The 14947-nt window shown below is 39.2% G+C and overlaps 1 protein-coding gene across 16 annotated transcripts in view; it reads left to right on the top strand.

The window, feature by feature from the left end:
* RBFOX1 (RNA binding fox-1 homolog 1) overlaps positions 1-14947 on the top strand; it is a 333405-nt gene that overhangs the window by 280478 nt on the left and 37980 nt on the right. For 14 of the 16 annotated variants that reach the window (XM_084295947.1, XM_084295938.1, XM_084295935.1 and 11 more), the window contains one exon: positions 14739-14778. The exons of the other annotated variants lie outside the window; for them this stretch is intronic. In XM_084295947.1, coding sequence (XP_084152073.1) covers positions 14739-14778 — 40 coding nt within the window. The remainder of the gene's footprint in view (positions 1-14738; positions 14779-14947) is intronic. 16 annotated transcript variants of the gene reach the window in all.

The raw sequence follows: 14947 nt of genomic DNA on the forward strand, positions 1-14947 counted from the left end.
GTGCCGGGTCCTGCACCTGGGGCACAACAACCCCAAGCAGAGCTACAGGCTGGGAGAGGAATGGTTGGAGAGCTGCCAGGCAGAGAAGGACCTGGGAGTATTGGTGGATAGTCAGCTGAATATGAGCCAGCAGTGTGCTCAGGTGGCCAAGAAGGCTAACAGCATCCTGGCTTGTATAAGAAGCAGTGTGGCCAGCAGGGCTAGGGAGGTGATTGTCCCCCTGTACTCGGCTCTGGTGAGGCCGCACCTGGAGTACTGTGTTCAGTTTTGGGCCCCTCGCTACAAGAAGGACATCGAGGTGCTCGAAAGAGTCCAGAGAAGGGCGATGAAGCTGGTGAGGGGCCTGGAGAACAAGTCCTACGAGGAGCAGCTGAGGGAGATGGGCTTGTTCAGCCTGGAGAAGAGGAGGCTCAGGGGCGACCTTATTGCTCTCTACAGGTACCTCAAAGGAGGCTGTAGCAAGGTGGGGGTTGGTCTGTTCTCCCACGTGCCTGGTGACAGGACGAGGGGGAATGGGCTAAAGTTGCGCCAGGGGAGGTTTAGGTTGGATCTTAGGAAGAACTTATTTACCGAAAGGGTTGTTAGACATTGGAACAGGCTGCCCAGGGAAGTGGTGGAGTCACCATCCCTGGAGGTCTTTAAAAGATGTTTAGATGTTGAACTTAGGGATATGGTTTAGTGGAGGACTTGTTAGTGTTAGGTCGGAGGTTGGACTTGATCTTGAGGTCTCTTCCAACCTAGACAATTCTGTGATTCTGTAATGCAATAATTACAGGGCTTACAATACTCCAAGTTCAGGGATAGGTCTGAAATGTGTTGGCTAAGACATAAGATATTCAATTGCAGAAAGAAATGGACCAAGTAATACAAAGCAATACGGAATGAGGCATAAGATTTATACTGCAATACTGTCATAGTATTGGAACTTGGTAATATTGATATTGTTTAATATTGCAATGTTAAGGAAGAACCAGTGTGTTTCCATCTGCATTAGTATGTTCAGATCTCCTACCACTACCAGCCTTTTGCAAGTAGGTTGGCTATACCTGTCTGGTTGGAAGCCGTTTCACATGAAGCGTATATTAGGTTAAGCCAAAAGGCATGTCTTTTTTTTTTTTTTTTTTTCCTAGAGGGGTTTGCAAAAAGAGACAGTCAGCCATGGAGCTAAATTTTCAGGGATATTTGAGACATGCAATTCTTTGACCGTTCCTTCACATTGGGCAGTATCCGTTCAGAGAAATAATCTGTGTGAAAAATTAAAATTAAAATAATGGCAAAATCAGGTTTGTTTTGTAAAAGTGAAGCATATGTTTGTGGTTTTTTTTTTTTTTTTTTTTTTTTTTCCTTAAGCACTTTGTGTAGTTTAATAAGCTAATTTTAAGCTATTACTTAATGAAGACACCATGATTTTTGAAAAAGATTGCTTGAATTACATTTGGACGAGGCTGATATTCCACCAAAGCATCTTACTGTTGCCTAGACTATCTTCGTTAGAGGTAGTCCAGATATTTGTATATGGCAATGAAGGGAACAATTTTAGAATGTTCTATAGGACCAGTTTCATATCCGGATGTCTCAGCTATGAAATGGGTACTGCACATATGAAATAAACATACTTACATATATTGCACAATACAAGCACAAACCCTATTTTCTGATTTTCCTTTGTTCTTTCAAGGCTTTAGCTGTTTACCAACTTTAAATTATAGGCTTTGTTATCTAGGACCTGATTCTAGCTGATTCCCTCTCTGAGCTTGCAGATTAGAGCAGCCCTACATTTCCGAAGTCTTATATAAGCTTTAATTTAAAAAGAACATTTGATGCAATCTTGAAGAATGTGAAGTCACAACATTCTGATTTCTTGTTCCACGGTTTTCTTTGACTAACTTTTTGATCTATAGTGTCATCCACTAAGCTGACTTAAAGGACAATGGAGGTGGCAAGGGACTCATATGTATGGTTTATGTGTTCACATACATGCACAGTTAAATTACTTTTGTTTTTCTCCTAAATATAACCCTTTAAAAATAAGTTATTCTGCTTTAGAAAGTTGTCTGGTTAGAAAATAAAATGACACTATCTATCGCTACTTATTTTAAAAAGAAACTCTTAAATTTATTAGGGTGTCTAATATGCAAGGAGATAACAGCTTATGTTAGTATCAGTTTCATGATTTCATGAATGCAACACCTGTGTTTAAGACAAAGTCAAAAATTAATATAGGAAAATATATGCTATTTATGTGGGATACAATTTTTTAATTGTACAATATTTTTTATTTTGTTAGTATTTGCAAAGGAAGTAAAAATACTTTCAGATCTGTAAGTAACTTACATTGCCTTTAATTTCAGGAGTCACATAAGGGTGCACTCTGAGTTTGTGTTACATGTAAATGTTTATAGTTTAGTTAGTACAGTGACTCAACAGAAAGAATTAAATTTCTAAGTGTAATACCTGTATATTCTCATACAACTGTACTACGTAGCTTCAGCATCTTGGGATACCAAGTTAGATGTAAACATTGTGAAATCCGGTTGTAAATTAATACAGATGCTTGCAGTGCAGTCAGATTCAGCAGTGTTTCAAAACCAGATTCCAAGAGGTGATCTCAGCAGTCTTCTGCAGGAAGGACAGTTAGGTTGGACAGTTCGCATCTGCCTTTATGACTTGTCCTCGACCTCAAGTTCGACTTCAGAGAAGGCCATGCATTGAGTCAGGAGAGAAGCTACATCTTTTCATTGGTATGATGACTTCAGGCTACCTGAGATAAGCCTTTGGCAATCTAGGACTCTGCTGCGTCAATAAGTGTGTTTTTTAATACTGTATTTTAAAATCTAATTTAATTTCATAATTTAAATTTAGTAATAATTTAGTAATTTAATAATACTGTAATTTCTGACACCGTAATTTTAATTGATAAGCTAAATTAAGAGTCTTACTTTAAATAGGTCTAAATTCAGAGATTAGTCAAGTTTATTTTTCTGTCCACATATGGTTTAAAATATCACATTGCTTTCTGATACACACATTTCCAGCTTTTGAAATTCTTGGATTGGTGCAGAAATACCTCTCTTACACTCGTCCACAGTTGGATAAATAAAGCTTTATTCTGAAATAATTTATTTGGCAGTGTACTATACCTTCTGCTAGTAACTGCATTGATATAGTAGTATAATTTGGAATTTCTTTGCAATGCTTTCCTCTGTGCTCACCAATTCTGTACTCTGACCTATCAAAGAGGCAAAAAGGGATTTACATCAGAAAAAATCCTTAATCAATGAAAATAAGCTATTAATATGTTGTTTTCAGTTACAATGTAAGTAGAGTCTGAGGAAATTACAGGGAAAATAAAGAAATCACAGAAAATGAATGAACTTGCAAAAGGAAGCAAACAACTTAGAATATCATTTGTTGACAAGAAAAATGGAAAAAGCTTTGAATGCTGTTTTGCTATTCATTTAGTAACAAGCTTTCATTTTCACTCAAGTAGCCCAGATTATAGCCAAGCAGTTCATATGAAAATATTTTTAATGATTAAAAAACAAGAGTTGCCTCATACATTTTTGTATGATGTGTGAATTTTAATTATTTTTAACTTTGCAGTAAATCTCAGCAACATATAGTTAGAAAAATATATTTTCCTTTTTTTTTTTTTTTTTTAAAGTACCCATATGTAAATGTAGAATATAAAGCTGCTTTGAAATAAGTTACAAATGAACTGTAATAATTGATTTGCAATAATCTTTTGCATGCTGATCTGTTTATATTCAGAAGTTTTGGAACTGAAATAATCACTCTCAAATTGGAAATCAAATGCACATCTAAGAAAAGTATTTCTGATACTAGTGTGACAGCTTCTTACAAGTGCAACACTGTCTGAAGTTTCCCTGCTGTGTAACAAAGACCTTCTTTCTTTTCAGTTTCCCTTGAGTTTGTATTTATGCTTGTTCATTGATGTCCTACTTGATCCTGACTGTGACTTTTTCTTCCCAACAAACTTAAGAAACTGGAATGTGTCCCAATCTGTAAGGAAATCTGGAAGATCTTGTCAGTAAGCAAAACAAAGTAGCATGTATTCTTACGGAAATCTCTGTTCTGGTGTGCCTCATAGTCACTGGGAAACAGCAAATATGGCACACTTTCTATGTCTGAGGAAAACTAGTGAATGCAGGCATATGTAGGGACACTGTTTTTTTAATAAATCAAGGACATCATGCATGCTTTACAATGCGTCTCTTTAAAATTAAGTCAGCGTTCATGAGATATGCAGCAATACACACATAATTCATGGTTTCTTTAGTTGAGAGTGAGGCATTTCAGCAATTCCTTGAGATATTCTTGTTTATTAACTCATGGAAAATCATTTTTAGCAACTGTGGCATCATTTCCATTGCCTTAAAATACTACAGTGTGCAGCTGGTTTATAACTTGGTACGTGTAGTTCACTTATGTACCATAAAAAAAATACTGAAACTGACATGAGGGAATAAAGCTTTGATTTCATTTGCGTGAGAAAAGAGAATATTAACATTTTTGGAGATCTATATTGGGTGGAAATACTAGCTTCAAGACTGCGCTGCAGGATGAATAGCAGCAAGAAATGGTCATGAATATGGCATGAGGGGTGCATGGAGGGCAGAGCCAGTCAGTGTGGTAGAACATAACTGTGAGCTATTGTCTGCTTATCTCAGGGGGCTCTCTGGGTATTTCACAGCAAGACTAGTAACTTGGTTGAGGAGCAAAACAGTTACTACGTTGATTGAAATCCTTTCCTACCTTCCTTTTTGTGTGAGCTTTGAGGTGGGAGGTTTTGAACACATTGCTTCTTCAGTCTTTCTTGCAAGCTTCTCTCTGGCTATTAGATAGTGTTTTGTACAAAATACTTTTAAAAGATGAATGTTAAAACAAAAAAAAAAAAAAAAAAAGGAAGATAAAAGTCTTTTTGCCTTGACTTGTGTCTTTCTTGTCTTTCTAGGGTTGTTTATTGTATTTATGCTTCACCTACTAATTACATAAAGCTGAAGCTACTAGTAAAAGTACTCATGACAGATTTTGGATGCAGTTGGCTGTAATTGGGAAGAAAAATAAAAAAAGAAGCAGGTTTTGTTTTGTTTAGCACACTACCAAAAATAACTGGTGTGATTTTGATACCTGCAATTGCTTTTGAACTCTGCAGAAACTGGTAGCTCAGCATTCTTGAAAATCATTTGCCAAATACCAAAACATGATGAGTATGCTGCTCCATCTTTAAACAGGTGTCAAGAAAACCTAGTGGCCATCATTGTCTATCTGGTAGTACTGCATCTAAAACTAACAAGGAGCCCTTCTATTCTAGCATCACTTGCCTCAAGGTCTTCACAAGTTTAGCATGTGATTATGGCTTTATGCATCTTCACATTCACTCCTAATTCTGATGAATCTAATGGAGAAGTGCCTTTAAGTCTGTATGTCCACTTCTGGCCTTTTTCCTGGGAGAACAGGGAATAACAATATGTTTTTTTTCTCTGTCATGTTTCTGGTTTTGGGGCATGTAACAATCTCCTCTTATCTAAGAAGTTGTGTGGTTTGTGAAGAAATGGAAGATGGAGCTCTTACCTTCTCTGTATAGTCAGCTTAGGGGGGGGAAGAACGCCAGCAAACAGATCTGAGTTTCAAGATTAGTTCCTGGGTGTCCCTAATTCTTGTTCTGCTGGGTGTTCTAGTCGTGACCTCAGTGAATGAGAAATTTAGAGAAATGGCACATGAAGTAGGTATTGTATTTTATAGATGTCAATAGAAGTAAAACTGAGAGGCAGTCACATTCTGTAGTGAAGTATGGGATCATAGTGGACAGGCGTTTTCTTGAATTGCAGTCGCTCAAGGTAGCTGAGGGACAGCCAGGGCATGGCAGCCCTCACGAGGGCGGCTGACAGGGCTTGGCTGGAGCCAGCAGTGCCCCCTCCCTGGTGGTACAAAGGCTGCCCCTAGGGAGCGTGAGCAACCTGGAGCACAGTGACCAGGGTGGGCAAACAGAGCTTGGCACATCAGTCATGGCATGGCATGGCAGTTTGCATAGCAGTTTGAGCAGGGGAGGAGGAGTATCCTTCCCTACTCAGACCAGCTTTCCTTCTGTATGCCTCCCAGACAGCAAACCCAGCCATGGCCTCCACCAGGCAGAAAGCACTTGCCAAAGCACTTGCCAAAAAGGCTGTGGTAACCCAGAGCAAGTGATGAAAGATGCGTCAGTTCAGGCCTCTGGCTGCAGGGAGTGCCTGAGCGTGATGCTGCCAATGGTGGGTGACAGAAGTGCAAGCGTAAAGTGCAAGCAGGTGGAGGATCTGTTCAGCCTGGTGACAGAGCTCAAGTAGGAGGTGGAGAGATTAAGGACTATCAGGGAGTGTGAGCAAGAGACAGACATTTGGAGTCACTCCCTGCCATGCCTGCAAGAAAGGCACCAGGGCGATACACCCCATATAGTGATGGACCCCCTGCCCTGTCACTGTCAGGCAGAGGGAGGGGACCTGAGAAATGGAGAGGGATGGAAACAGGTCCCTCCTCAGTGTCGCAGGTGAGCCCCCTCCCTACCCTCATCGCCTCCCCAGGTGCCCTTAGGTTTGAGGCCCTGGAGCTTGAGGGACAGCGTGGTGAGAATGTGGGGCAAAGTCTACACAGGAGGTTGTCTAGGGCAAGAAAGTCGACTCCATGCCTCAAGACTTCCTCCAACAAGAAGGAAAGAAGGGTGATTGTTGTAGGTGGCTCCATTCTGAGGGGAACAGAGGGCCCTATATGTCATTCTGTCCATACCTGTAGGGGAAGTCTGCTGCCTCCCTGAGGCCTGGGTCACGGACATTACCAGGAAACTTCCTGACCTTGTTCGCCCCTCCAGTTATTACGCCTTATTGATAATTCAGGCTGGCAGCAGTGAAGTTGCTGAGAAGCCTGAAGGCTATCAAAAGGGACTTTTAATAGGGGTGGTTACTGGATGGAGTGGGTGTGCAGGTAGTGTTTTCCTCTATCCCTTCAGTGGTGGGGAGGGATACTTAGTGAACCTGGTCCACTAAGGCCCAGCTGATTAATATGATTAATACATGGTTGGTGCCATCACAGGATTATTTTATCTTTTATTATTTTTTTTTTTTTTGATCACAGGGAGGTTTACTTGGAACTTGGCCTGATGGCTGCCAATGGGTCCCACCTGTCTCAAAAGGGGGAAATGGACTCTAGCCCAGGAGCTGGCAAGGGGGAGGGGGAACATGACTACACAAGATAAGGATAAGGCTGAGGTTCTTAATGCCTTCTTTATGTCCGTCTTTACTAGACGGACCACTTATCCTTGGAGTACTCAGCCTCCTGACCTGGAAGTCTGGGACAAGGAGCAGAATAAACACCCCACAGTTCAAGTGGAGACAATTAGAGACCTGCTACTCCACCTGGACTGTTACAAGTTCATGGGGCCAGATGGGATCCACTCAGGGATGCTGAGGGAGTTGTCAGATGTGATTCCTGGGCCATTTTCCATCATCTATCAGTGATTATGGTCATCAAGAGAGATCCCAGATGACTGGAGACTTGCTAATGTGACGCCCATCTATAAGAAGGGCTGTAAGGAGGATCTAAGGAACTACAGGCCTGTCAGCCTGACCTTGGTGCCATGAAAGGAACCTTTGATGGAATAACTTGGATGCAATCACACAGCATATGCATGACAACTAGGGGATCAGGCCTAGTCAGCATGGGTTCATGAAAAGCAAGTCCTGCCTGACCAGTCTCATCTCCTATGACTGGGTGACCCACCTGGTGGATGAGGGAAATGCTGTTGTCATAGTCTACCTAGACTTAAGCAAGGCCTTTGATATGGTCTCCCATAGTATTCTCCTGGAGAAACTAACAGCCCGTAGTTTGGACAGGTACATTCTTTCTTTGCTGGATTAAAAACTGGCTGGACAGCTGGGCCCAGAGAATAGTAGTGAATGGAGTGAAATTCATCTGGTGACTGGTGTTCCCCAGGGGTTGCTCCTGTGACCCAACCTTTTTAATATCTTTATTGATGATTTGGGTGAGGGAATTGAGTACATCCCCAGGAAGTTTGCAGACGACACCAAGCTGGGGGAAGTGTCAATGTGCCGGACGGAGGGTAGGAAGGCCCTGCAGAGGGACCTGGACAGGATGGGCAGAGGCCAGATGAGTGGACATGTCTAAGTGCCGAGTCCTGCACTTTGGCAACCCCATAACCCCATGTAACACTACAAGCTTGGGGCAGAGTGGCCAGAAAGCTGTGCAGAGGAAAAGGGTCTGGGGGTGCTGATTGATGCTCACCTGAACATGAGCTGGCAGCATGTCTGGGTGGCCAAGAAGGCCAACAGCATCCTGGCCTGTATCAGGCATAGTGTAGCCAGCAGGGCCAGGGTGATCCAGGTGATCGTCCCCCTGTACTCTGCTCTGGTGAGGCTGCACCTTGAGTACTGTGTTCAGTTTTGGGCCCATCAGAACAAGAAGGACATCGAGGCCCTGGAACGTGTCCAGAGCAGGGCTATGAAGTTGGTGAAGGGCCTGGAACACAAGTCCTGTGAGAAGCGGCTCAGGGAACTGGGGGTATTTAGTCTGGAGAAGAGGAGGCTAAGGGGAGACCTCATTGCTCTCTACGGCTATCTGAAAGGGTGATGTGTGTAGCTGGGGGTTGGCCTCTTCTCGCACATAACTAGTGATAGGGCTAGAGGGAATGGCCTCAAGTTGCAGCAGGGGAGGTTCAGGTTGGAAATTAGGAGACATTTCTTCTCAGAAAGAGTAGTCAGGCATTGGAATGGGTTGCCCAGGGAAGTGGTGGAGTCACCATCCCTGGAGGTGTTTAAGGAAAGGTTGGACTTCATGCTTAGGGATGTGGCTTAGTGAGTGACATTAGTAGTAGGGTAATGGTTGGACCAGATAATCTTGGAGGTCTTTTCCAACCTTAATTATTCTATGATTCTATGAAATGGAGGACGAAATGAAAGTGGAAAGAAACATACTTTGTGTAAATATAGAAAATACACCCTTTCTATCACAAATTATGTCTGCCTCTTGATCCAGAAGACTGATTTCAACCAGTTTCTGTTATTCATCTGTTTCTTGTGACAGAACATACTGTAACATACATTGTACGTGTAATAGGATCGTGGAATATCCAAGACAGGATTGGTAATATTAAAATAAAAATTATGACGCTGGGGAGGGTGAAGGAAAAGTAACAGACTATTCAGGAACTGTTCCCCTTTTTAAAAGTAATTGATTCCAAATAACACCTTATTCTGAAATTAAGAAAGAAGGATAATTAATATAAGCTACTACAACTACTACTTTTACATAACAGTAGTTATGTTTTTTCCAATAGATTTCTTTGGGCTCACAGAACCTTTCTTTTACTTGGGACTCTGCTTTGTACGTATTTGCAACTGTTAGAACAAAAAAGCATGTTTTGCAAGCTCATAGTGATTTCAGTCTTCCAGCTTTGTTCTCTGCAGCAATGCCCTCTATTAATTTGCAAAGCAAATACTGTAAATTTTTCATGGCATAAAATGTTGAAACTGGAAAGACAAAAACCTGGAATTAGAGAACACTAAAAGCCAGAATAATGGTATTGTTAAGTCTCATACCAGTTCTATATTCACAACAGTGAAAGTTGTGTTATTAGTGTTGAAAATCCTGCCTTTGGTTTATTTTATGTTATAATTGCATCTCTTCTATTACTTTTCTCAGGAAAGTTTAATTTAACAGGCATATTTTGTCTTCAGCAGTGATCAAAACCTGGAAAATATCTTTAGGACAGTGAAGGTGACCCCATCAGCAAACAGAAGATGCAGAATTTTTATTCATCATGTACTTACTCTTAATTGTGATGGAGGAGAAATAGTGCACTATAACTGTAACTCCTACTGCAGTGGCTCAAATCATGATTGTAATGCCTGTTTGTTGCACTAAATCCATGCATTTAATTTGCTTTAGGTTATTTATGCTAACTTGTGCAGATTGTTTGTATGGCTGAGAGTCCTGTGTGCTTAGCTGGTAAGCAGTCACAAAGATTTGCACATGCAAGAACTGCTTTATGCCATTGACAGATTATTTAACCCAATACTTTTGAAAGATAAGGATAGGAAAATTAAAATAAAAACAGATGAAGTCCTTCCTCACAGAATATTATATAGGTGGAATCTAAACTGCTAATGAGCTTGTCTTAGTAAATTCACAAACAAACAAGCGAAACAAAACAAACACAAAACCAAAGCAAAACAACAACAAAAAAGTGCACTGCAGGTGTTTAATAGTTGGTGAGAAAACAGTTTCATATTTATCAAATATATTTTCGGGAAATGATTGCCACATATGATATTATTTAGATGCATGCTTTATTATTATTTAGATGCATGCTTTCTTACTAAATCAAGGTTTCTATTTTTGAGTTTTCCTTAGCACTATAAAATCATAAAATACATCTGAATAAATCCTCATAGTTTGTTGTCCTTATTTTAATGCCTCCAGGTAATACATTAACATATCATCCATTGCTTGGTGCAGTAATTCAGATTTCAATAACATGGCTATTTCCAGATCCTGTGTCAGTTTACAAGGAACTCAAGATTTATGCATCTGCCAGGACAATTTTTTGAATATAAAATATAAAAGGAGCTGTGGCAAGATGGGTTCCTATGCATTCAGCCTCTTCCCATGCTTCCCATAATGTCTGTTCTCTGCCTGCAGATTCAGAGAGAGAAGAGGATGATGAGTCAAGCCAAATACCCTTTGGAAAATAATATAATAAAGGAAAGAAAAGTGCAAGAGTAAAACATAGCTATTGATGCTTTACACTTTTTCCTTCTGATGATGGGTGTGGTTAGAAAATACATTTGACTCCGGTGATAAGATTCAGTCACAGGAGTCAACAAGTGACAGGGACAGTGAATAGAGAAAATAGACTGAAAATCCATGAAAATGTGAAGAAAATTAAGAGGCAAACTTCCAAAGAAGCTGAAGATCTTATATTTAACATATCATATTACAAAAATGGAGAAAATTAGATAAAATCAGCTGATTTCTTTTCAAAGTGCATGTCCTGCTTGGGAATGTTATACTCATTTGCCTGGTTCTGTCACTTCATCTTACTACTAACCCTGTTTAGTGATAGAGTCATGCCTTTGTGTCTCACTTCTGTGTTGGGTACTTCCTCCGGTATAACATTTATCAAACAGTTACAGATTCAGAATTCAAAGTAAGTTTCCATCTGTACCTGACTGAGCATTATATGTAAAAAGAGGGCCTAGATAAATGAACTAACCTACCCAAGATTACACCCAGCTGCATTTAGGAATTTGAAGCATTTCAGTCCCTATTCATCTTGCAAGATCTTCACTATAAATTCACCAGTCACCAAGAGGAGGAAGGAAATGGGTCATGTTTTTTTTTTGACACATGTTCTCTCAAATGTGTTATTTCTGAACAATAATGTTCAATAATAATTGAAAATAGTATATTTTAATGTTATGTGGTGGGTTGATCTTGGCTGGCTGCCAGACTGTCACCCAGCTGCTTTCTCACTCTCCCTCCTCAGCAGGACAGGGGGAGAAAATAATATGAAGAAGGTCATGGGTTGAGATAAAGACAGGGAAATCACTTACCAATTACCATCATGGGGAAAATAGACTAGAATTTGTGAGAATTAATTTAATTTATTGCTAATTAAAGTAGTAGTTGGGTGGTGAGAAACAAATATAAAAATTATTAACAGTTTGTATTCCTACTCCCTTTTACTAGACTCCACTTCAATCCAACGCCTCTATCTCCTACCCAACCTGAGCAGTGCAGGGGACTGGGAAATGGGAGGTTTTAGTCAGCTTGTAAGAGAGCCTCTCTCCTGCTCCTTCCTTCTTATACATTCCTGTTGCTCCAGTGTGGGCTGTCCCTGGGCTGCAGCTTCCTACAGGACATACCAACCTGCTCTTGTGTGAAGTGTTCCACAGGCTTGCAGAAATACCTCCTCATGCAGGCCAACCCTGTGGCCTGCCTCTCTGCTACCAAAACATTGCCTCATAAACCAAATACATGTAGGGTAATATTCTGTTTTAAAGTAGTCAGTGTGAGGCAGAATTAGATGATCACTTAACAGTTGAAGTGATCCATGATTCAAACTAGCATTTCCATGTCATATAAATCTGAACAATTGTGAAGACCTTGTATCCGTTTTTACTTAGAACCTCAGTTTTTCAATACCAGTATTTTTTTCTGGAATTAATCAACCTTGCATATGTTTAATATTTCTGTAGCTGTATTTATAGAACTTAATGGTAGTGGAGGTAATTAGTTCTGAAATATAGTTCTGAAGCAATTCTTCTGTGCTGCCACTGCTAATTTTAAAGGATGAGCTCTAGAGCTAGTGAATAGGCATTAAAAGTAGTTTTCTTAAATACTCTTTTTTTTTAGTTCAAAAGAACTAAAACAGTACTTCTGTATTCCTGTTGTGCACTGATTTATCATCACTGTTTCTCAGCGATCATCATGGGGAACTTCAGAACTTCAAGAGCAGAGAATGAATTGTCACTGGAATGTGGCATGATAGTGACATTAGATACTCTCTTTAGTTGAGGTATTTGGGGGGCTCATTTTTCAGTAACCTCTTACAAATTTCTTTCTGAACTATATAACCACTAGGATTTGGATTTTTATTTTTTAAAAACTATTATAAATAAACAATCGTCTTTATTGTAATTTTGTGCTGTGTATATACAGCTGCCTATTATTGAAAATAATCTTGAGTTATACATTATGCATAAAAGTTTTAGACTTGCTTTAGTAAGTGCTAATTTAATACAGTGTACAACAACACTGATCTGTGTAGCATCTTTTTGATGTGGAGGCTGAGTTTGTCCTCTTACATAAAGGAATGAGAAATCCTGTCCAGAAGATACATGATTATTTAAAAAATTGAGTCCTTGCCCTTGGAATAAATATGCCTTTAAAAAAAAAACGTATTATTTGCAAAACAAACTGGCTATATGAAGTTCTTGATAAAACCCTCTGTCTGCAGTAACCTTTGTATCATTTGTATATGATCTCATAAGACTCCTGTGTTGTTCACGATTGTGTTACTCTACCTCTCACGGTCACGTTGAATGTTTTACTTCTTACATGCAAACAACTGTGAGGAAAACACAATATTTTAAAATAATTAGAATATCAGAATTGAAATATAGGTACACTACAATGTAAATAACAGTTTTTCTGAAAACTAACAATGTAGACCAGGTTTGCCATATTCTGCTCTTACAGAATCATGGAAGAAAAAAAACAACATAAGTAAATCTCTGACCTTAACTGAAGCTGATGAAGCTGATGGCAGACTCTGATTTAAGTGGAGCCAGATTTTCATATGTTATTATTCTATAACAAACTCTCATCATTGTTAAAGTATAATGCAGTTTATATGCATGTATGTGTACTTGTCATTTTCTCAAGTGAATCTGACTTAAACAAGTACCAGTTCATCCCTGTGGGGTTTGGCCATTGACCTCAATGAATCAGTTATACTTCTGACATGAAAATTCTTGTTGAAATTGCAAAACAGCTTAGGCTAGCAACTTGATGATAAGTATTATTCCCAGATACTAGTATTCTCAACTTGAAAATATTGTTGTGAAAAGCCTATCGTGTGCTTTCATATTTAGCTCTCAAAACAACTTGGGTTGATTCTTATATTAGAAATACCTCTTTCTAGTTGCAGAACTACCAACTAAAAATAAAATTGCTGGACTTATACAATGTGTGTAATTGGTAGGCCATTGTTGTATAGTTTCAGTTTTATTTAGTATAATCATTTAAACCATCGTTGTCATATTGTGTCATTTATCCTGAAGGGTTTACAATCTGAAATTTGTACTATTTACACTGAGAATTTGTGTTAGCTATAATGTAGAAATCTTTGGGTAAACTGTTAATTGCAACATAACAATTCTATGTTTTTTGAAGATAAGTAGTACTAATATATCCAGACAGAACTTCAGGGTAGCTGATAATTACAGGCATGTTTGCCAAAGTTGTAAAATGATAGTGAGAAGGCTTAGCCCTTTTCTTATAAGAATGGGATTGGCATTCTTACTAGACCTGTTGTCAGTATCAGAAAGGTGCATCAACGCAGTGCATATGAACATTCTCATCTGTGTGTACACTTAGCTATTGAGATTTGAAACAAGTGGTAGAATACCATCAGTATAATTATTTCACCATATAAAATTAGGCTTTTTTTTTTTTTTTTTTTTTTTTTTTTTTTCCATCTAAGTGATGACATTTACCACTTTGTTTCAGAAGGCTGACATAATTACAGGACAAGAAAGTAGTATTTCAGGAAATAACATTTGGTAAATGTAATGAAACTGTTCTCAGGATTAGCCCACTGAAAATTTTTATAGAAAAAAAAAATGCTGCAAATGTTGCAAATGTGTGGATTCTTAAAAGATTAAAGTAAAAAACCACGACCTTGCCGGATGTATTTTCCAATTCTGCCGTGCTTTACCTCTGCTTGACTAAGCATTTGGCATACTTTACAAAGATGCAATACTCAGTACAGTTCCACTTCTGATAATTGCTACCAACCTCCTTAACCAATGTGAAGAGTGCCTTCTTTTCCCCCTCCCTTTGTTTTTGTGACAAGACTAACCTCAGCTGTGCAGGGGTTGGTGGCATTTGCATGTGGAAATGCACTAATATGGATGTTTTTCTTTGTGTGTGCATCCTTGCAGTGTTGTATACCAGGATGGATTTTATGGTGCAGACATTTATGTAAGTATTCATTGATGTGCATGCTGTCCTTGTACATTACCAGAGTCATTCTTTTTACAAGTTTGCTGCCTAGTTTGACTCTGTTTTGTCTATTTACCATCCCTTGCCTGTCAGAAAGAATTGAGAAGAGTATCTCTCACATTGGAAGACCATTCTGTTCATTACATCT

Source organism: Netta rufina, assembly GCF_964035555.1.
Source record: "Netta rufina genome assembly, chromosome: 15".
In the NCBI taxonomy this organism is placed as follows: domain Eukaryota; kingdom Metazoa; phylum Chordata; class Aves; order Anseriformes; family Anatidae; genus Netta; species Netta rufina.